The sequence below is a fragment of the Oratosquilla oratoria genome, chromosome 8 (genome assembly GCF_046742065.1).
Source record: "Oratosquilla oratoria isolate Oo_2021 chromosome 8, ASM4674206v1, whole genome shotgun sequence".
Classification (NCBI taxonomy): Eukaryota; Metazoa; Arthropoda; class Malacostraca; order Stomatopoda; family Squillidae; genus Oratosquilla; species Oratosquilla oratoria.
The window spans coordinates 16,434,076-16,459,031 of NC_134784.1; the positions used below are offsets into that span (position 1 = coordinate 16,434,076).

The 24,956-nt window shown below is 39.9% G+C and overlaps 2 protein-coding genes across 4 annotated transcripts in view; both read left to right on the forward strand.

Moving 5' to 3' along the window:
• LOC143027599 (uncharacterized) overlaps window positions 1-24,956 on the forward strand; it is a 34,715-nt gene that overhangs the window by 749 nt on the left and 9,010 nt on the right. The window contains exon 2 of one of the 3 annotated variants that reach the window (XM_076188941.1): window positions 13,310-13,478. The exons of 1 other annotated variant lie outside the window; for it this stretch is intronic. In XM_076188941.1, the coding sequence (XP_076045056.1) occupies window positions 13,453-13,478 (26 nt within the window). In that variant the 5' untranslated portion in view covers window positions 13,310-13,452. Of the gene's footprint in view, window positions 1-13,309; window positions 13,479-20,250; window positions 20,505-24,956 lie in introns of those variants that run through there. One more of the 3 variants, XM_076188940.1, reaches the window with a different exon arrangement.
• LOC143027601 (uncharacterized) overlaps window positions 1-24,956 on the forward strand; it is a 50,889-nt gene that overhangs the window by 743 nt on the left and 25,190 nt on the right. The window lies entirely within an intron of this gene.

Here is a 24,956-nt window from a genome sequence, read left to right on the forward strand (position 1 = left end):
CCACTGCCCCAATTGACATGCAACTTGGCTTCTGAAGGTTTTATGGGTCAACACATCACGTCCTAATCATGTCAAAAATAATGCAGGACCTTCCTTTTATACTATTCTTACTAACACCTAACATGTTACCATTGCAACTATTGTCAATTTAGAGAGAATCATCCATAAAATCAAAACCCCTGGCCCAGTTGACATGCAACTTGGCACATGAAAGTTTTATGGGTCACCAAATCACCTGAGCATGTCAAAAACAATGTAGGACCTTCCTTTTATACTATTCTTACTAACATGTAACATGTTCCACCATTGTAATATATGTGCAATGTAATGTATTCACAGCTAAAAGAACTCTACTATCACATTAAAAAGTACACATATAGGTGTCTTAGCCCTTACCCTTAGATTGCCTCTCGGTACACTAACCAGTCAGTATTGCAACTATCCTAAGACCTAACTTAAATTTACATTGAAATGGGTGAATTTTTTTTTTACACCAATTTATTGAAATAGAAAATTTAATAAAGTATTTTTACTTTCCAAGGAGTTATTTTGTATAATCGTGTTAACTATACTCATGATAATCTGAATAAACAGCCTTATTTCAACAGCTCATGAAACCCAGAAGAAAATTTAAGTCTTGTCTCTAGACCTATACTAGTCTTGAGACTTCTCATAGTCATGGACATGGTCCATGACATGGAATACTGACCATATTATTGATAGATATTTCATGTACTTACTATTGTAGCCATAGCTGCCTATTTGATAGGCATAGCATAGATTGTCCAAAATCTTAAAATTCATACCATAGCAATGTTTTATTTGTGAACAACACCCTCTTCGAGTAGTATCTCCGACATGCCATTCGTTAACAAACACTATTAAGTATCGGAGAACATGCCTACATGTTCCGCGCTAAGACACAGCTGACAAATTACCAACAATCTTAAAGATAAAGTTGTCTAACAGTTTCTTAACACAACTGATAGTTTCAGCGCTCACTACATGGTTACTAAGTCTATTCCATTCGTTGACCACCCTATTAGTAAACCAACTCTTGCCTATTTCCTTCTTAAATCTAAATTTGTCCAGTTCAAATCCATTACTGCGAGTCCTGCCCTGTTTTAATATGATGACCTTGTTTGCACACCCTTGTTAAAACCTTTGATCCACTTGAACACCTCTATTAGATCACCCCACATTCTGTGTCTTTCCAGAGAGTGTAAATTTAGGTGCCTAAGCCTCTCCTTGTAAGGCAAATTTCCGAGTCTATGTATCATTTAGGTCATTCTTTGTACTGATTCTAGTGAATTTATGTCCATTCTATAGGCTGGAGACCAAAACTGTACCGCATAGTCTAGGATGGGTCTAATTGTTGCCAAGTAGAGTTTGATAATTGCCTTTGCACTTTTATTTGTTACTGTCCAAGCAATGAAACCTAATGCTCTGTTAGCTTTATTCCTGGCGCTAATGCACTGTTTCCCAAGTCTCTCTCGCACTCAGTTTTCTCCAAAATCATGTTATCTAAGCTGTATCTATTTTTGGGGTTGTGTAGCCCTACATTTAACATGCTCCACTTAGAAATATTGAAGGTCATTTGCCATTTCACCGACCATGTGAACAATTTGTTAAGATCATCCCACAGAATCTCTGTGTTGTCTCCTGACCTAATTAGGCATCCTATTTTACTGCCATCTGCGAACTTATTAACATCACTATTTATTCCATTGCCTGAGTTGTTTATGTACATAATGAACAAGGGACCCAAAACTGAGCCCTAGGGAACCCCACTAATAACATTGCCCCACCTGGATTTTACTTCATTTATGGTAACCCGCTGTTGTCTGTTACTAATCCAAGCTCTAATCCATTCTAACACTTTTCCTCCTATGCCATGGGCTTTGATTTTATTTAATAGTCTCTGGTGTGGTACCTTGTCAAACGCTTTGCTAAAGTCAAGGTAAGTCACATCATAATTATCATTGTTATCTGATGCCTTATATACTTTAGTGTAATAGGATAGAAGATTTGTCACACATGGCTTACCCTTGGAGAAACCATACTGTGTACCGGTATCACAAATTAAATTATGTCTCTTGATGTGTTCTCTGAGTCTATTAACTATTATTGATTCAAGCATTTTACCTATAACCGATGTCAAACTGATTGGCCTGTAGTTGCATATAGACAATTTATCTCCCTTCTTAAAAACAGGGACAATGTTTGCCTGCCCCCAAGCAGTAGGCACAAAACCAGTGTCTACTGATTTATTAAATATTTCAGTTAACTGGTTGCAAATTTCAAATTTACACTCCTTAAGCACTTGTAAAAGTCAGTGCCTGCCAAGGCAGTCCATTTTTTCACAGCTGAGATTATAGCGTTGTTGTCGGGGAAACGCTACCCACATAATGCATCCTTCAGTGGTCCAAACAAGTGGAAGTTTGACGGTGCCAGGTCAGGACTATACAGTGGGTGAGACAGCACCATCCAGCCAAACTTTGTCACACATTTCGTGGTCTTCAAACTTGTGTGTGCCCTGATGTTGTCATGTTGCAAACGGAATGTTTCCCTTTTCTCTGGCCTTACACGGGCAATCCAGGCCTTCAACTTGGTCAACATTTCAACGTAACGGTCAGAGTTAACAGTCGCCCCTGGTTCCAAGAAATCCAGGAGGAGGATGCCCTTCCTGTCCCAGAAGATGGTGCACATCACTTTGCTTGCAGATGTCTGCATCTTGAACTTCTTCTTTGCTGGGGAGAATGATTGGTACCATTCCATGGACTGCCGTTTGGACTCTGGCTCGTAGTGGTAACACCATGGGCCGTATTCATAAAGAAAAGGATATGCTTATACTTGCAAAATATAAAGGAAATCCTTCTACTTGTATTCATAAAAAATTCAAGCAAAACCTTTTACTTGTCGAGCAAAAGCATAACCTTATAATCGCATAAAAGTAAATGGTTATACATAAACAAGACCCTTTACTTCAAATAAAGAGCATATGCTTCAAGAAGGCTGAGTCTGGTCAGTAGCAGACTACAGTTAGAAATGAAAGGTTGTTTTGTCCAACTCTCAGCACAATGGCAGAGTTTGTGGATGTGAGGCATGTTAAACATTACATGCCCCATTTACCTACACCTGATCGTGATTTTAAGATGTTATTCCGTTTTGAAGAACAAAATGTACAGTGGCTTGTGGACAGATTTTTAGGCACCAATGAAGAAACTCGGGGAGGCGCCTTGTAATCTGTCCATAGAATGAAGCTACGGTATCATGGACTGTGAATGCAGTTGTTGATAGCATAATTGCTCATATGAATGAATGGATAAAGTCTTTTTTTTTTTTTTTTTTTTTTTTCTTATTTATATTGTATCTAGTAATTTTGTCATGCTTATAATGTTACCTGAAATAATGTAGGAGAGCAATCACCACACACCTCCACTCAGCAACCACCAACGCAATAGTAAACTCGTGTACGGGAAACAGGAACATCACATCAGAAATCTTACGAGTTACGACACGTTCAAACATGTAACTATGTAACCCGGCGCTCCTGAAACACGAGTCATTCTTTTACTTCTGCTTGGAGGATATCCTCCCAAGTATAAGGTAATCATTATGAATATGGAAAGAAGGATATGCTTATACTTCTACCTTTTGCTTGAGAGCATTACCTTATACTTCTACCTTATGCTTGCAAGGATATCCTTCATTTTTATGAATACGGCTTCATGTCTCATCACCAGTGATGATGCGGTCCAAGAATCCGTCACCTTCGGCTTCGTACTGATCCAGCAAGTCTTGACAGACATCCTGTCAGTGGCTCTTTTGGTCCTCCATGAGCATTCGTGGAACCCACCTAACACACACTTTGCTGTATCCTAGGGATGACAACATTGTTTCCAGTGCACTGACACCCACATCCAACTTTACACGCATTTCATTCACTGTTATCTGCCGATCAGCGCAGATGAGTTGATCGAGGCGCACTTTGTTTTCCAGGGTGGTGGCTGTACATGGGCGTCCAGAGCGCACTTTGTCACTCACATCTCTGTCGCCACTCTGAAATAGACGAACCCATCTCCTAACTGTGCTGACATCAACTGCATTGGCTTCATAAATGTTCACTAGGTGTCGGTGAATGTTGATTGGTTAAATTTTTTCTGCATGGAGGAATTCAATGACGCATATCTGCTTCTGATGCACATCCATGACAGGGATTGCTTTCTTAGAGTGTCATACCATCAATATCTGCAACAGAGAGATGAAACTTTCAGGTCATGAGTGCATAAGTTCAGTCATCATAACAATGCAATTTGCAATCCCCTCGGATCCCTTCGAGCAGAATAAAAAAAATAGGAGGCATTACTTTTGGAATGACCCTCGTATAAAATACACCTCAATTTCACTCTTTAGATCAAAATCTTGTACAGATACTTCATTGTAAGCTATATCATTGTTTACAACAGGATTACAATTTACATTACCACACGTGACTTGTTCAGAAAAGTTCCACACATTAGTATCTAACTGAAGGTTCATCTCCAAATCATGCAGTGTTTGTATGGCTTTATTGAAGACACCCATTCAAATCTTAACATCAACACAATGAATCATGCCATCTCTACCAGGGTACACATTTACAATCACCCCAATGGGCCATTGTAATCTGGGCATATTGTCCTTAACAAGTACAATACTACCTACATCCACTTTACATTTCCAGTTGAACCTTTTTACTACAAGGGGCAAATTGGTTATATAAACCTTACTCCACACTTTCCTTAAGTGTTCTAACCTTTGGTTCCTTATCCTTTCCCTGTTGTGTAAGTCTTCAGAAGTCACAACATGTGGTTCAACATTAATTTCTTGAATATGGTGACTCCTATGTGTGCGTCATGAGCTGCAAGTGGGGTGTACGAGAATGCCAGCATCAGTTTCCTGATTATATTTTTGTTGTAGCCAAGTGACCCCCATATTCTGTGAACAGGCTTGATCACATTTTCTGTGGCATTATATTTATTCAGGGTGAAATAAAGTATAACAGTAGTAACTATATTTTGTAATGTGCGTATTGTGATGCATCAGGTCATCTGATGTGTGTGCAAATATTTGACTTGTATTGAAGATGTTAACAAAAGGTTTAGATATTATGTTTGTACCAAAAATGAAATGAGGTGGTGGTAATGAGTAAAATCTGGTTCATCATTTACAAAGGTCAGGGTTCAAGAATTTATGCATGATTCAACTTCTATAAGAACAGTTTCTAATTCAATTTGCTTGATATACTGGACTCCCAAAGACTTTCTTAGAGCTAACTTGATTGAACCAATAAGCCTCTCAAACCATCCACCCCACCATGGGGATCTGGATACATTGAACTTCCACTTCAGTGCTAAATGGCCAAACACATTCTGTACCTCAATGGAGGCTGCAGCAAAGGTTCTAGCATTATCTGAATAAAAGATACTATTAAAACCTCCATGAGCAACAAATCATATAGCCTGCATACAATCAACCAGTGACATAGACTCGGTGAATTCCAAACGTACTGTTCTAACAGTAGCACATGTAAAAAGCAAAATATACAACTTCCTTCTGGAATGATCAGCACTGAATAATGGGCCAGTGAAATCTATACCCATAACTGCAAAGGGAGGTACAATTAACCCACAGATCAGGTAAAGGTGCAGCAGGTTGATGGCAAGGGCAGCTATTGGGCCTGCAACAGCTCAAACATTCCTTTACCACAGTCGAAGGCAATTTTCAGCCAATCACCCAAAAATTAGTTCTTAATAATGAAACAATGCTGTTCACACCAGGGTTGGGTCCAAGTACAGGTGGATTTCTCTCTCTCTCAAAAAAAAAAAAAAAAAAAAAAGTACAAGTACAGTCAATTTGCTATGTACTTTATCCAAGTCCAAGTACTTGAAATAACAGTGAGTGCATTTACCAATAGTATCACCACAAAGTTGGCTAGAATTTATATACAGTACATAAAATCTTTTGATTAAATATAATATGCTTGGTAATTTTCAAGTATTTTGGGTCTCGGTGTACAAGTAAATGTACTTGGACATAACCCTGGCCTGTACAAGCACAAATATGTGAAAATCTGTACTTGAGTCCAAGTATAAGTAAAAGTAAATGTACTTGTACCCAACCCTGGTATTCAATTTTGTGTTTTTTGTTTGTGTATTTTATTGACAATCATAGTGTTTAGTGTTTGTATTTGGTCTGCTATGTTTTGAGGGATAGGTGTGGGGGTATTGTGTTTAAGTGTATCTTGTTGTCTGATGAGTCCTTGGATTTCTGGTGTGAATTTGGGGTTGTGTGATTTTCTGTTGCCTCTAGGGATGTATCTCTTGTCTGCGTTTTGTATGATTGTATTAAAAGTGTGCACAGCATTGTTTATGTTTGTGATTGGTGTACTGTTAAATGTTTCAAAATGTTGTTCTGTCTCTTCAGTAAAAGCTTCCCATTTAGCTCTCTTGTAATTGGTGTATGTGTGTCTGTGGCCAACTGGGGTGCATCTTGTTTTGGTGGTGATGATGATTGGAAGGTGGTCAGAACCAAGGGTTCCGACCACTCTCCATGACGTTGTTGGGGTTAGGCAGGGGGAGCAAAAGGTGATATCAGGAGAGGAGGGAGTGTAGAGGGCTTGGTGTGGGATAAGTGTAAGATTATGTGTGTTGTTCGTGATAGTCAATGAGTCAAGCTGAATCTGTATATCAAGCCCTCTGTCTATGTCAGGGTTGTTGACATACCAGGCCGACGACTTGGCATTGAAGTCACCACCCATGATCAGGTTGGGGATTGAGGCTAGTTGGCTAAATTGAGGCCTGAAGGTGTTTGGAACTGTGGGGGATGATTTGGGGGTAATGTACATGTTAACTATTGTCAGTGTTGATTTGTTGCCTGTGCGGATTCTAATAGATTGGATTTCTGTAGTGTTATCTATGGTAGGGAGGAGAATTTTGGTTGTGGCACTTGTGTCCACAAAACAGATGGACTGGTGGATTAGGGTGATGAGTCCACCGCCATTGCCATCGGTCTGGTCTTGTCTGATGGTGGTGTACACTCTTCCCTCGACTTACGAACTAGTTACGTTCTTGAAAAACCGTTCGTATATCAAATATACTTAAATCAAGCACTTTTTTCCCATATAAACCCATTATATTATGCGAGATAGGTTTTTACAAACAAATTTCATGTCCCTATAGAGTCATCACAACATTAGATATGCATAATCTTGAATACTGTTCTCTGCTAATTACATACAGACACATAAAATATTAATATGCAAAGTAGATAATAACGCTTAGGAAGCACAGTGTCACTTGAAATAATGCTAATAATCCACGATTAACCGAGACCAAGTGAGTAGACCGAGCAGTACACGGCGTTGTTTTGAAAACAATAACAAACTGGGCGGTTGGTTCTTTCTCAGTACGTACGTATCTATTTTCACTTTTATTTATTTATTTTTTATTTTATTTTATTTTTACCTGGACATATGGCAGTTTTTTTTATATTTATAATGTAAAAATAATTTTCTTTTTTAATATTTATGATTTAAAAATACAGTAATTTTTTTCAACAGGATTTTATTTGTTATGGCGAATTTTTAGTTCGTATTTTGATTTTTGGGACATTTTTTGTTAAATCAAAAATTCGTATATGGAGCGTTCTTAAATCGAGGGAGGAGTGTAATTATGAAATAATGGTGTTTTGTGTGAATGTCTTAGTTTTGTTTCTTGTATAATTGCAATGTGTATGTTGATCACAAAACAAACACCAGCAAATTGTACAAAACACTCAACAGCATTACACTATCCAACAGTAACACAACACACTCTCATGCAGCAATAATCACAACAACAATCTACCCTCAAACAGACAACAAGCAAACACACTCATAAATCATTTTGCATAGACAAGCCATCTCACTTCTCACCCTGACGACTGACGCACTATTCGACGTAAGACTTTCCCACAGACTCAGACTATACGCCCTTCATAGACAGTCAGACAAAACACATAATACATAATCTCAAACACTCATCTGCCTGTGGCTCTGATAACATAAGTAACATCCTAAAACACATTGGACCACAAGGTATACACGCACTCACAAACATTGCAAACTACAGCTATTCACACAACACTATACCCGACATCTGGAAGCATGGTAAAATAATCACCATTCCAAAACCAAACAAAGACCCAACAATCCCAATATCGCACTGCCCAATCACACTTCTCTGCACCCCCTCTAAAGTCATTGAACACCTAATTCTTCAACTTGTCACACCACATATTCCCCTTGCTGACTCACAACACGGTTTTAGGCCACTACACTCCACAAACACTCTTCTGATAAACCTCACACAAAGAATTTTAGATGGCATCAATTCAGATAGGCCCCACCACAGAACACTTCTTATAACATTAGACATTAGTAAAGCTTTTGATGCTATCCCCCGCCACAATCTAACAAATAAAATATATAACACAGACATGCACAATAACACCAAAAGATGGCTGGCCAATTATCTGGCAGGTAGGAATGCTTATGTGTCATATAATGGCCAATCATTGCACATCAGAAACATTAAGAATGGAGCACCACAGGGCTCTGTTCTATCCCCCACGCTCTTTAATCTATACATGCATGACATACCCACACCAGACACCTCAGAAATACAAATCTCTTCCTATGCAGACGACATAACAATCACATGCACACATCGTAACACAGACAAAGCTACAGAAATAATCCATGTGTTGATACACTCAACACATGGTTCATCACAAACAGACTCAAAATAGCTCCAACCAAATCTACAGCAACACTTCTCATCAACTGGACACAAGAACACAAATACATACCTCATCTCTACATCAACAACAATCTGATACCACACACAAACACACCGAAAATTCTTGGTGTAACATACGATACATCCATGTCTTTCAAACAACACATCACAAACATAAAAAACAAATGCACACCTAAACTTAATGCACTTAAGTCAATCACTGGAACAACATTTGGACAAAACAAAGAAACTAATACAACAATATACAAACAATGCAAACGCTCAGTGATGAATTATGCGAGTCCTGCATGGGCTCCTAATCTCAGTGGGACACACCACAACACCCTTCAAATCATACAAAACAAAGCCCTAAAAATAATTACAGGCTGCACAAATACAACACCTACAGACCATTTACACCATGAAACAAAAGTCCTCAAAGTCAAGGACCACCTCGACATGAGAGGCACACAAACACTTGCCGCAGCCATCACAAACACATCACACCCGCTACACTACATAGCAGAACACCCACACACACCAAGAAACATTAAGACAACTCCCAAAGACCTGTATCACACACAGATACTCTCTTCTCTTCCTCCACAACCACCAAATACCAGCCTCCAGAAACATATTCATAATCATATCACTCACCGCTCCATTAACACACTGAAAGACAACACACTGCTGCATGCCAGACCCCCTGATATCCACCCTTCTGAATCCTCTCTCTCACAAATGGACAGAGTCCACCTGGCCAGACTGTGGTGCGGCCACCACCCAGCACTTCTAAGCTACCAGAAGAGGCTGGATGACCGCATTGTGAACAGCTGCCCAGGATGTAACGCTTCACCCCATACCATATAACACATAATGGAAGACTGCATTATACACAATTATGCACGCAAACAACACAATATACACTCTATAAAGGATTTGTGGGAAAACCCAGTTTCGGCTGTGGCGTTCCTTGGAGAGACGGGACTGCTCGGACAGACAGTCCAGGGAACGACAATAACAACAATAACCCTGGTATTCACACCAGTGTGCTTAAGAAATTCATGTTGAAATTGTAGTAAGAGCTTAGAAAATTGGTCTGTAGGAAGAATGATTGGATGTTTGGATTAACTCAAATTAGAAAATTGCAGTCTACCCTTGATCTTTAGATCATGGTCGTCGTCGTCAGCATCATCATCATCATCATCATAAATGGACCTAATTTAGTTAAGTTGGAATGTTTAAGGCCAGGCCCTTTTCTAGATATGGGTTGGCTTTCATTTAGGAAGGTCTCCCATTGAATTGCATTTTTAACTTTGTCTTAGTAATCATGAATTCTTCAGTAGTGAAATCACTGGTTTTCAGATTGTATCCCATTTTCATAATTTTAGTTCTGTATGAATCTCAAAACATATCCAAAAATTCATACTGATTTATGAAGATCATTATATCTTTCAAAGTCAAATGTGAGAGCTTCAGTCTGGACAGTTAAACACACTAGGTTATCCTCAAATCAGTTATCCACTGTCTTGCTGCTGGCACTAAAAGTATTACTGTTCTTTATACTAAATGAGGGATCAGACAAATATATAGGACCTCCAAACCAGAAGTTATTTCCAGTGAGGTTCTGTTAGTAACCATCAGGTAGACCTGTTCAAAAAACAACTTTTTCATATTCTATTGTAATTTCTCCCATACTTTTTGATCTGAAAAAGGCAAAAAATCACATCCATTTTTATCTAGGATGTATAGAAGCATTGCTGCATGGAGGCTTTTTTTTTTCTATCTTACCAAAATTTTGAGGCATTTCTAAGCATATTTTGTTGTATAATTTTTTTTTTTATGTGACCATATAGAGCAACAAATTAGGTACGAAATGAAAGAATAGAATCTGCTGTACATATAGCAACCATTAGAATTGATTAATTTTCCCCATGATTTTTAAAAGATATGAATTTTTTTTTCAGCATTTAATTTCATATTTACAGAAGCCTGTTAGTGATGGGCAATACTGAACAGTAGAAAAGCAAGGCCAGCACAGAAACTTGATCCAAATCCGGAAAACTATCTACAAGATACTTCACAGTGGCATTAAGCAAAGAGCTATGAAGACAGACAGTTGATATTTCAGAACCTCCACCTGCAGTCCACAAGCAAGCATCAAGTTGGCCATCCACCAGATCTCTTACTGAAACCTTTTTGGTCGGATACCCTTCAGCTTGCGTCAGTGGTTCCCAGCTTCCCACCAACAGACAAGCATTCCAGTACTTTCTTTATCTCCAAAACTTACCAGAAAATGCAGGGAAACCCATGGTTCAGGACCTTGCCTATGAAACGGTTGAAGCTATCATCCCCTTCTGGCAGATTGCTAGGATCAAGACAATGACCAGACAGAACTGCATGAAGCTCTTCATGAAACTCCATGATAAACACAGAGCACTGATGAAGAGCAAAGGAAAAGCAAGTGACCCTGGAAGAAAAGGGAATGCATTTGTCTTAGAATTGGACAGCCTGTTCAACATAGGAGCTCCAGATGCTGTCCAGGATATAGAGAGCAACAGACTGTTATCCAGGGAGAAGAAAGATGAGGACATCAGGTTCTACCAGGACCAGAGGACTGATAGGAAAGGTCGCATGTTGGGCCATGACAAGATCTTTGAGACATGATCCCAGCAACAAGTAGGCCAGACTGAGAGACAAGAACAAGGTAATCATACTTACATACATATATACATATGCCAAAGGCTTTCTTCCCCCTTACATGGGAGGTAGCCAAAAAACAAAGGCATAGAAACCAATCCCACCCATTCCATCCTCTACATACTCCACTTCCATCTACCCTCTTCCTTTCCCTCTTATCTTGGCACCACCTGGATGATGGGTCATCCCTGCATCTTGTCCTCTGCCCTGGGTCAGAAGCAGTGTTGCAAGACACAGCATGTCCACAGCAAGGCCGCTTCATTAACCCCTTCCATACGGTGCCGCACACGTAGGCGTCATGGACTTAGATCTCGGTGGCAGCAGCCAATGCCAGCCGTACGACGTGTCGTAATAATACTCGCATCATAAAATATAGTCACCGCTTATATTGATCGTTCTCTCTTCACCCGTGAATTCTGATAACCATAGAAAATGCGATTACAAAAGAATTAGAAAGAATGTCATTATGGAGGGGCGACTACAATATATATAATCAAGACGCCGATATGGCAGCCTCGCGAATACACTCGCTCCCCATGACGCCTACGTGTGCGGCACCGTATGGAAGGGGTTAATTTGGCGACTCCCCCCCCCCCCCATCCATCCCTTCATGTAGAAAAGGAGAAGACAGGGAGAAATCCCTATGGGCTGTGTCAATTTATTTCTCATACATACTCCCTCACCCCCCCCCCATTCCCCCTCATGCATCACAGCATCATCCATACACAATCCTTCTCCATTCATCCCTATCTTCTGTCCTCTCACATCCTTCCTCAACAAACATTCCTCTCTTTCCCAGTGCCCCTTTTACCCCATCCATCAATCTCATCTTAGGTTGACTCCTCATGTTCACTCCTTCCACCTCTGCCTTCCACACCTCTTTTACTAATCTTTCTTCACTCATTCTTTCCATATGTCCAAACCATCCCAATACTCTCTCATCAACCCTATCTCCCAAATCCCTCTCCACCCCTGTTCTCCTCCTCACCTCCTAATTTCTCACGCTAGCCTAGTAACCCCTATCATACTTCTCAGGCATTTCATATCAAACACATTCAAACTCTTTCTCTCTTCCTCTCTTATGTTCCATGTTTCTCCCCTGTACAGTGCTGTTGGCACAATCACTCTTTCATACAGTTTCCTCATAGCATCCATTCCCAAATGTCTATTCCTCATTACACTTTTTCATCCCCCAATGCATTTACTTGCTTCTCTCAGTCTACATTCTACCTCCACCCCCACTCCTCCCTTTCCTGCCACCTTCGCACCCAAGTATCTAAAACTATCCACTTCCCTTAATACTTGCTTCCAGTCTGCTGCCACTTTCTCCCCTTGTACATCTCATCACCTTACTTTTACCCACATTTATCTTCAACTTTCTTCTTTTGCACACCTTCCCAAACTTTGTCACTAACTTCCTCAATCATACTTTTACTAATCATACTTTTACTAATCATATACATATACCAAAGGCTCTTTCTCCCTAACAAGGGAGGTAGCCAAAAAACAAAGGCATAATCCACTCCCACCCATTCCATCCCCACATACTCCACTCCCATTCACCTCCCTCCCTCCCTCTTAACTTGGCTCCTCCTGGATGATGGGTCATCCCTGCATCTCATTCACTGCTCTGGGTCAGAAGCAGTGTTGCAGGACAGCACATCCAAAGCACAACAAGTTGGAAGTTTTACATGCTTACTACACTGTATTATTTTGCAGTTTTACATACTTACCACACTGTATTATTTTGCAGTTTTACATGCTAACCACATTGTATAATTTTGCAGCAGCAGCAGAACAAGAGGCAATTACTTACAAGGTCCTCGTGTCATCAAGTCAGCCAGATTTTGTCCCACTGCAGTGATACCAATGATTGGGAGGTGTCAATTATTGAATCTGTCTAACTCTATTGCTAACATACACATCTTTCATGCTTGAATCACTATCCATTTCAAGGTTAGTGGAATCTGTCCATTTTTGCCAGACATTAAAAATCTCCGAATAATTCTTTCCTGGCTGTGTACACTTGTTTGTAAAAAAAGCCTTAACAGTATTAGCAGTAACCACTTAGGGCCAGTGTCTAAATCTAATTAGCATCTTCTCCAAATCTGGGTTGAGATGGACCTCTTACCATACAGTCATTAAGAGAAACCCTGTTTGGTCCCTTGGTGGAGGCATCAAAAACCGGTCATAGTACCTATGTAGTCCTACTGCTTGACATAACAACTGGTCTGTGGGGCATTTAGTAAATGGCCCCATGATGCACAATCTTGCATAATGGCACCTTCTCAGTTATCCCCAGAAACTTGTACTCTTCAAATACTTTTATGTATTCAGCCATTAAATCTTCATCTTTATGTAACAACCAAAAGCTTTATGTAACAACCAAAAGCTTGTTTAAACTCCTATTGTCATGAATTTCATTGCTCATCAATGTATCCTTATTAATATTTTCCTTCCATGGTAAAGGAACTTGATATCTACTATTCACAAGTTTTATCTTATCATGGTACTCTTGAACCACTTTATCTCAAATATCTTGTTTACATTCTTTGCTAGTACTAATGCCCACGGTCTCCAAGTCCCTAAATTTTGACAGCTCAGCATCAGATACCTTAGAGATACATAAATAATTGGGATGATGAAGGCATAATACCTGAAGGGTCAGAACATTTACCAATGTTTCCAGACCAAATCTAGCCAAACACAGATTTCGTGGCAACTGTGTTCCCTATCGGAAGGGTTTCAGTAGTAGTCCAAACCAATAAGAATGTCTAAGTCTAAAGGAGACCTATGGTCAAAGTCATCTGATAATCTTACATACATATACCAAGGCTTTCCCCCTTACAAGGGAGGTAGCCAAAAAAAAAAAAAGGAAAAAAATAATTTCCACCCATTCCATCCCTGAATACACTCCACCCTCCCTCCTATCTTAGCACCTCCTGGATGACGGGTCATCCCTGCACCTTGTCCACCGCCCTGGGTCAGAAACAGTGTTGCAAGTCACAGCACATCCACAGCAAAGCCGCTTCATTAAATCGGTGACCCCCCCTCTCTGTCCCCCCATGCAAAAAGGAGAAGACGGGGAGAAATCCCTTCGGGCTGCATCAAATTTTGCTCACACATACCACCTCACCCCCCATCCCCCCGCCCATTCCACCTCATGCATCACAACATCATCCATATACAACCATTCTCCATTCACCCCTGTCTTCTGTCCTCTCCCGTCCTTCCTCAACAGACATTCCCCTCTTCCCCAAAGCCCCCTTCACCTCATCCATCCATCTCATCCTAGGTCACCCTCTCATGTTCACTCCCTCCACATCTGCCTTCCATACCTCTTTTACTAGTTTTTCTTCACTCATTCTTTCCATGTGTCCAAACCATCCTAATATTCTTTCATCAATCCTATCTCCCAACTCCCTTTCCACCCCTGTTCTCCTCACCTCCTCATTTCTCACTCTATCTAGCCTAGTAACCCCCATCATACTTCTCAGACACCTCATCTCAAACACATTCAAACTCCTTCTCTCTTCCTCTCTTATATTCCATGTTTCTGCTCCATACAGTGCTGTCAGCACAATCACTCCTTCATAAAGTCTCCTCTTAGCATCCATTCCCAAATATCTATTCCTCATTACACTTTTTAATCCACCAAGGCATTTACTCGCTTCTCTCAATCTACATTCTACCTCCACCTTCACTCCACCTTTTCCTGCCACATTTGCATGCAAGTATCTAAAACTATCCACTTCCTCCAGTCACTCTCCCTTAACCACTTCCATACGGTGCCGCCTACGTAGGCGGCATGAGGAGCAAGTGGGTACTCGCTGATGCCGAAGTCGCCATCTTGATTATATTTATTGTAGTCGTACCTACGTAATTTTCATTCTCTCTAAACTGGCTTCATCAGTTTTCTATGGTTATCAAAATAACGGGTGAAAGAGAACGGACAATTGAGCACTGACTTTATTTTTTATAATGCGATTATTATGATGCACGTCGGGCAGCTAATGCTGCCAGACGTGCGATGTGCCCCGGAGGGAAGAGGTTAATGCTCACTTCCAGTCTGCTGCCACTTTCACCCCTTGTACATCTCATCATCTTACTTTTACCCACATTTATCTTCAGCTTTCTTCTATCACACACTCTCCCAAACTCTGTCACAACTTCCTCAATCCCTCCTCCGATCCTGCCACAAGCGCAGTGTCGTCTGCAAACAATAGCTGGCTCACCTCCCACTTTTCTCCATTTTCTTTAACCATCTCCAATCCCTGACCCACCACCCTTGCATTTACCTCTCGCACCACCCCATCCATGTACAAATTGAACAGCCAGGGCAACATAATGCATACTTGACGAAATCCCACCTTTAGCTCGAACCACTCACTCTTTCCATTTCTAATCCTGACACATGCTTTACTATTCTTGTAAAAACTCTTGACAGCTCCTAGAAGCTTTCCTCCTATCTTGTATATCTGCAAAACCTCCCATAGTGCCTTCCTGTCTACCCTGTCATAAGCCTTTTCCAGATCCATAAAAGCCCAAAAAACATCCTTCCCCTTTCCTATAGCTTTCTCACATATCTGTCTTACCACAAAAATCTGATCTACACAACCTCTACCCATCCTAAATCCACACTGTTCCTCACCAATTACTCCCTCTGTTCCTCTCCTAATCCTCTCAATCAAGATCATCCCATAAGCCTCCCCAACTACACTTAACAAGCTAATCCCTCTGAAACTACTACACTCACACTTGTCCCCTTTTCCACAATGGAAATAACATTAACCTTATCATTTAAAAACCTTATTTTGTATACATTGTTTTGTACATCTCAGAGCTATGACCACCAAAAGAACTATAATGGACTTGTGTGCTAGTGATTCTTTCAGGTTTATGAGTACATTTTCCAACAAATTTGTTACTAACATGCCTATCACAACTACTATCAAACAGCAAGCTTGCATTGACAATATTCCTTTTACTATTCATTACCTTTAACTTGACTATTTGTAAGTCTTATTCTTATAGTGACCTGACAGCATAACCAGCATTTGAAGGGTCTTCTATTTTCCTTCACATCTTCTTTGGTGACTTCATTCAGCTTGATGCCACACATTGACCCATTGTGGTTACCTTGACAGTTTCTAGACCCATGTCCCTTGCTTAGCCATTTCAAACACACCTAATTCTTTTATCTTATAAAATCTCTGCTGCCCATCAAATACCAAAAACTTGTAACATTTCTTAGATCTGTGGTTTTTCATACTACAAAATACACAACCTAATTCACTTTCTTTCCTTCCCTGCTCTTGGCATTTGCTCTGTACATTTCACTTCTCACAAGTACTTCAATTTCCTTTCAGAGCCAGTGTAGTAACCAGTCAAGATCATTTTTAATATCCACTACAGTCTTAACTCCATTGGCAGCTTAGACCAGGGGTGTCAAACATGTGGCCCACCACACTCCGATATGCAGCCCACAGCACATTTGCCTTATATTTATATGATTAATTAATCTGGCCTTTTGTCTTTTAAAGTTATCACTTATAGTTATAAATCAGATGGCTCTATCTTTTTACATCAGACATATTTATCATGTCTTAAACAATGGCCATTTTGTTAATTCAACTCCTTGCTGTACATATTAAGTGTGAATGTGATGCAGCAGGCTCTTGTTTCACCCAGCCTTGTCTTGTTTTGTCCCTTGAGTCAGTTGGACTGTTGTAGTGTTACGTATATCCAATATATTTTATATAAAATTACTTTGAACTCCTTCATCATCTTTCCAAAGAAAAGAAGTTAACAAATAACATCATATGGTGCAGGAAAAGTGGAAAATCTTGTATATTATGCTGAAGTGAATGGAAAAACAACTTGTTTGATTTGTAAAGAAAGGAACATAACATTCACAAGTACTCATGCTTCGAAGTATGATGAATATAGTGGAAAGTTGCGTGACTGAAAAGTTAGGGAGTTAGAACTGTCACTCAAAAAGTAACAGTCAGTCTTTTTTAACCTCTTCCATGTGATGATGACTATGTAGATGTCATGAGGTGTGAGTAGATATAAGAGGATGCAAGTGTCGATTATATTTACTTATTGTTGTAGCTGAGTGACCCTCAAATTCTGTGAACTGGCTTGATAATGTTTTTGGTTTATTCTTAGTGAGAGAATGAGTAATACAGCAGTGACTTTAAAATTAAAAATGAAAGTATTGTGATGCATCATCTGATACTTTGTACAAGATTTTAACTTGTATTGAAGAGGTTAATGTGGTCATCAAGCCAATGAGAGCCTAGTTCAGGTAAATTATATGATTGCACAAGAAACAGCTGTGTCTTCAAAGCCTATTTTGGAGGGGAACTTTATAAAGAAATGTATTTTGTTGACCACAGGAGATATTTGTCCTAAAAAGTGTTAAGTATTTGCAAACATAAGCCTGTCAAGAAATACATTTTCAGATAGAATTAATTAATTATCAGAAAATCTTAACAGTCAACTCAAAAGTTGCGAAATTTGTAGCCTTTTCTGTAACAATTAATGAAATTTCATATGTAACTGACATGGCACAATTTGCAGTTTTTATATGCGTAAATGAAAATGTGCAAGTAAACGGAAGAATTTGTGGAACTGGTACCAGTGAAGGAAACAACAACAGGGGATGATATATTTTTTAATTTGATAGGTGCACAAGATGAAATAGGTGTTGACTGTATGGAAACAGAGTCTGGCTACAGATTGAGCACCTCAGATGGTTGGTAGAAAAGCTGGCATGGCAACTAAGTTAAAGGAAGCACTACTATCTGTGAACTCAGACCATCAAATTCAGTGTTCATTGCATAATTCACAGAGAAATACTTTGCAGTAAGACATTAAAGATGGATCATGTCATGGATGTTGTTAAGGCAGTGAACTTCATACGTGTGCAAGGTCTGAACCACAGACAGTTTAACAGCTTATTGGAGGAAATTCACTCTTGCAGGTGGACTCTGCCATATCACACTGATGTTCAGTGGTTAAGCCAAGGCGTTGTGCAGAAGTGCTTGTATGAATTAAAAAGTGAAATACAGAGGTTTATGCATGAGAAAAGAAGGGATGTGCAGGAACTGGAAGACAAAGAATGGGTTCAAGATCTAGCTCTCTTGATAGATATGACAGAACACTTGCATTACCTGAATACAAGGCTGCAAGGTTGCAATAGATTGGTGACAGGTTGACATGACTATTTGTGCCTTTGAACTGAAATTTAAACTTTTTGAACACCAACTAGCAGCAGGTAATAGTGCACATTTTCCAACTCTGAAGTCCCTGCAAGGGTCACCTGAGTTTCATGGTGATAACAACACCAAAAATTACTGTATCAAGATTTCCAATTTAGTGAACAAGTTGTGAGAAAGATTTGCAAACTTTAAAAAGCCTTGAGCATGATTTTTCTATTTTCCACAACCCTTTCACTGTTGGTGCTGATGAAACACCAGAACAGTTTTGCTTAGAACTTATTGAGCTCCAGTGTAATTCTGTGTTGAAGGATAAGTTTTGTGGCCTCAGTGATGTCAGTGTTTGGCAGTACTTGTGTATGGGAACATCTCTTTTCTGTTATGAACATAACAAGTCAACACAGGTCTCATCTTACTGATGAACATTGAGCATGATTTTTCTATTTTCCGGAACACCTTTGCTGTTAGTGCTGATGGCATCATAACAGTTTCAGTTAGAACTAATTGAGCTCCAGTGTAATCTTATGTTGAAGGATAAGTTTTCAACTGTTGATATTAGCACTTTTTATTAGTATGTTGAGTCAACATATCCTGGAATTAAACGTTTGGCCTCAAGGATGACGTCAATGTTCAGCAGTACCTATGTCTGTGAACAACTCTTTTTTGGTGCTGAACTTGAACAAGTCTTGGCTTGTGTCTCATCTTACTGATGAACCTCTTGACTCAACACTGAAGGTAGCCACTGCTCAATCCTTAGTGCCAAACGCTGATGTACTTGTGCAGGCAAGAGGTGCCAAGATTCTGGAAGCAGCAGTATTACTAATGTAAATAACAGGTTCATTTCCTTTGCACCCCTGTTTTTTAGGATACACGTGAACATGAGTGTAGATTAAATTTACCTTTCTTTAGTATTGTTATTTTTATCATTATTATTATATCACTCTCTTTAGGATGCCCACTGGCCAAGCAGATTAAGGTGTCATTACTTGCAGTGAAGGTCAAGATGATGATTCAAACCCTGCTCAGGGCAAGTTGAATTAAGGGCACGGTTCATTAAATTCCACACACAAAGCCCACTGTAAGGGGCATTGTCCTAGCCTCCTGATAGGGAGGAGTTTGTGACGTTAAACCAAATCATTAAAGCAACTCACTCTCTGAAGTAGTATCTATCCACTCATAATCATCTGGCCCATGTACTGTATACTCTGAAGAAATGTGGCCTGCTGGTGGTAAATGAGTTTGACAGCCTTGGCCTAGACACTATCATAGATGTTAACAGAACTTCACATTGCTTGCCTGTAATTCCCTGGGCTTCTAAACTTTGTGTGCACTTTAGTTGTACCTAGTTGTATTTTACAGGAAAGGGAGCTATGTTTGTAGTGATCCGTCTTTGTATCTCGCAACATCTAGTTTGTTCTTAAATGCTTGTATTGTGTTCGCACACACTATTGTTTCATCCATTTTTTTCCAGACATCTACCACTCTGTGTGGATTTTTTTTTTTTTTTTTTTTTTTTTTTTCCTTCCAGATCTCTTCTATAGCTATCCTTTTTGAGTTTCTTTTCATGTCTTTTATCCCACTTTAATAAGTCTTCTCTGTCAAGGACTTCCATGCCTTTCATAATTCTGTAAATGGCCAGTAGATTGCCTCTTTCTCTTTGTTCCAGGGTTGGAAGTTCCATTGTGTTTGACCACTTCGTCCTGAAGTCTCCACATCTGTATTTACCTAGTTTTCCTAGTTGTATTTTACGGGATGAGAGGTATGCTCATATTGACCTGTTTTTGTATCTCTCCACATCCAGTTTATTCTTAAAATCATGTATAGTGTGACGTAAGTCTTGTTCTGGTCGAATGGAACTTGAGATTTAAGAAAGAAGTAGGCAAGAACTGGTTTACCAGTAGAGTGGTCACCAAATGGAATAGACATAGTAACCATTTAGTGAGCACTGAAACTATCAGCTGTTTTGAGAAAAGGTTAGACAACATTATGGATGGGGATGATGGATGGTAATGGATATGGAATAGCATAGTGTAGGTCTTATGGTCTCTTGCAGTCTCCTTCATTCTTATGTTCTGAAGAAGAACTTGGATGTGCTCATGGGTTATGCATTCTGACTTGAAAAATCATTGCATCAGCAGCTTGATGAATGTCTTGTAACTAATGTTGGTGTGTGGCACTCCTGCTACTACATTCTTAGCAGTGCCATCTAGTAGTGATAATAAATAGGTTAGTTTGCTAATTTTAAGAAGCTCTGTTATGTATGTATGATAAGAATTACTCCCAAAAACTTTACCACTGTTTGAGGTCATCAAATATTGGCAATTCTAGCTTAGAAAGTCCTGCATGGAGGAATGATGTAGTACTTGTAGAGTCTTACCTTGTTTTCATCACTTACAGTCAGTTCCTTAAGCTTGTTAGCACACAATAATCTTGTATGCCTGTCCTTCTGTCAAGCTATATCTGCTTTATACAAGTAATCATCTAATGCTTCAGGGCATATTTCTAGTTCAGTCTCTGACTGCACTTCTAAGTTTGCAAGTCTCTTATCAAATAACTCCAGTACTTCTACTAATTCAGTGGAGGTTGCTGGTGTGTGTGTGGGGGGGGGGGGGGAAGAAAGGGCTCCTGATTAGGAGGAGATCTATCTCAGTACACAGTCTTGTCACCCAACCTTTTACTGTTGCTTGGGTCTTATGAAGGTGCTCCATTGTGCCTATGTTGCTGGAAAAAACTGCTTTACTCTTGCTAATGTAGTCCTCAGGTACTAAGCTTCCTGGGTGGTGGGCACCATTTATGGGACAACTCTAAAAATCCAAATAAGGCCAAAAAAAACCAGCCAGTTGGTCGAGTAGTCAAATTTTTCTTGTCTCTTGTGCTTACAGTCTTTTTAAACACAATGAATAAACCTTTTCCAACATTCAAAATCTTAGAAATAAATATTGCATTTCTTCTCTGGTAGTATTATTCCAAACAAGGTTCAACTAAACTATCATGTATTGTAATGAAAAGAACAACAAAATTCAGCAATGTTGGGACATCCAAACCAAAAGAAGAGAACGCTAGCTGTCCAGGCAGTTACCCAACCAAGCAAATATCTTTCCCCTTCAATGTGAATTTAATATTTGACAGTCCCATTGTCTTCAAATAATTGTCATTTGTGTTCTAATTTTTTCTTATGCATATAGTTCAGCATCAACTTTATCCTTGTGTATGGCTCATTTATCTAAGGTATCTGCTTCATTTAGCTAGATATCACAGTGTGAAGGGATCCACATGAACATTGCATCACAATGTTTTCCTTTGATTATGTACAAGTTGTTGTTGTTGTTGTCGTTCCCTAGACTGTCTGTCCGAGCAGTCCCGTCTCCCCAAGGAAGGCCACAGCCGAAACTGGGTTTTCCCACAAATCCTTTATAGAGTGTATGTTGTGTTGTTTGCGTGCATGATTGTGTATAATGCAGTCTTCCATTATGTGTTGTATGGTATGGGGTGAAGTGTTACATCCTGGGCAGCTGTTCACAACACGGTCGTCCAGCCTCTTCTGGTAGCTTAGAAGTGCTGGGTGGTGACCGCATCGCAGTCTGGCCAAGTGGACTCTGTCCTTTCGTGGGAGAGAGGATTCAGAAGGGTGGATATCAGGGGGTCTGGCATGCAGCAGTGTGTTATCTTTCAGTGTGTTAATGGAGCGGTGAGTGATATGATTATGAATATGTTTCCGGAGGCTGGTATTTGGTGGTTGTGGAGGAAGAGAAGAGAGTGTCTGTGCGTAATAAAGTTTCTTTGGGTGTAGTTTTAATGTTTCTTGGTGTATGTGGGTGTTCTGCTATGTAGTGTAGCAGGTGTGATGTGTTTGTGGTGGCTGCAGCAAGTGTTTGTGTGCCTCTCATGTCGAGGTGGTCCTTGACTTTGAGGACTTTTGTTTCATGGTGTAAATGGTCTGTAGGTGTTGTAGTTGTGCAGCCTGTAATTGTTTTTAGGGCTTTGTTTTGTATGATTTGAAGGGTGTTGTGGTGTGTCTCACTGAGATTAGGAGCCCATGCAGGACTCGCATAATTCATCACTGAGCGTATGCATTGTTTGTATATTGTTATATTAGTTTCTTTGTTTTGTCCAAATGTTGTTCCAGTGATTGACTTAAGTGCGTTAAGTCTAGGTGTGCATTTGTTTTTTTATGTTTGTGAGGTGTTGTTTGAAAGACATGGCTGTATCGTATGTTACACCAAGAATTTTCGGTGTGTTTGTGTGTGGTATTAGAGTGTTGTTGATGTAGAGATGAGGTATGTATTTGTGTTCTTTTGTCCAGTTGGTGAGAAGTGTTGCTGTAGATTTGGTTGGAGCTATTTTGAGTCTGTTTGTGATGAACCATGTGTCAAGGTAAGGCTGGATTATTTCTGCAGCTTTGTCTGTGTTACGATGTGTGCATGTGATTGTTATATCGTCTGCATAGGAAGAGATTTGTATTTCTGAGGTGTCTGGTGTGGGTAAGTCATGCATGTATAGATTAAATAATGTGGGGGATAGAACTGAGCCCTGTGGTACTCCGTTCTTAATGTTTCTGATGTGCGATGATTGGCCATTATATGACACATGAGCATTCCTGCCTGCCAGATAATTGGCCAGCCATCTTTTGGTGTTATTGTGCATGTCTGTGTTATATATTTTATTTGTTAGGTTGTGGCGGGGGATAGCATCAAAAGCTTTACTAATGTCCAATGTTATAAGAAGTGTTCTGTGGTGGGGCCTGTCTGAATTGATGCCATCTAAAATTCTTTGTGTGAGGTTTGTCAGAAGAGTGTTTGTGGAGTGTAGTGGCCTAAAACCGTGTTGTGAGTCAGCAAGGGGAATATATGGTGTGACAAGTTTAAGTATTAGGCGTTCAATGACTTTAGAGGGGGTGCAGAGAAGTGTGATTGGGCGGTGCGATGTTGGGATTGTTGGGTCTTTGTTCGTTACGTACAAGTTCCCTGCATCGATTAAACAAATTTGTGTAAGCAGGTTTTTTAGAATTTATGGATTGTATAGTGATTGTAGCTCTGCAGCAGTACAGGAGATATAATCGTTCATTCTCTGATAATCTTTCAACATGTCAGGTTCAGAAAATTCCCTACCAACAACACTTCTCACACAAAACCCACACACAGAGCCATCACAATATGTGTATTGCATTTTGCCTTGGATATTCATTGATTTTCTGTAGGTATATTTGTTTTGGAAAGAAATTAAGAGAGGAAGAGGAGGAGAATCAAGTAGAGAAAAAAAGGTAAAAGGTGCTGATGGGGAGTTGGTAATGGAAGAGAAGGCAGAAAGGGGAAGATGGGCAGAATATTTTAGGGAGTTGCTTTTAATGTGAAGGAGGATAGGGAGGGAAAGATAGCTGCAGTGGGAAATGCTAAGAAAATGACCATGATGAGTGAAGAAAATAGAGGAGAAATAAGGAAGGATGAAGTAAAGGCAGTTGTTAAGATGATGAAAGCAGGTAAGGCACCTGGTCTGGATGGATGCCATGCAGAATGTCTTAAAAAGGGAGGTACAGGGGTGGTGGACTGGCTGGTGAGGTTATTTAATGTTTGCTGGAGAGAGGGTAGAGTACTGGAGGAGTACCTGTATAGTTCCACTTTACAAGGGAAAAGGGTACAAGTGTGAGTGTAGTAGTTTCAGAGGGATTAGCTTGTTAAGTGTAGTTGGGAAGGCTTATGGGAGGATCTTGATTGAGAGGATTAGGAGAGGAACAGAGGGAGTAATTGGTGAGGAAAAGTGTGGATTTAGGATGGGTAGAGGTTGTGTAGATCAGATTTTTGTGGTAAGACAGATATGTGAGAAATATATAGGAGAGGCGAAGGATGTTTTTTGGGCTTTTATGGATCTGGAAAAAGCTTATGACAGGGTAGACAGGAAGGCACTGTGGGAGGTTTTGCAGATATACAGGATAGGAGGAAAGCTTCTAGGAGCTGTCAAGAGTTTTTACAAGAGTAGTAGAGCATGTGTAAGGATTAGAAATGGAGAGAGTGAGTGGTTCGAGGTAAAGGTGGGACTTCATCAAGGATGCGTTATGTCGCCCTGGCTGTTCAACTTGTACATGAATGGGGTGGTGCGAGAGGTGAATGCAAGGGTAGTGGGTCAGGGATTGGAGATGGTTAAAGAAAATGGAGAAAAGTGGGAGATAAGCCAGCTGTTGTTTGCGGACGACACTGCACTTGTGGTGGGATCGGAG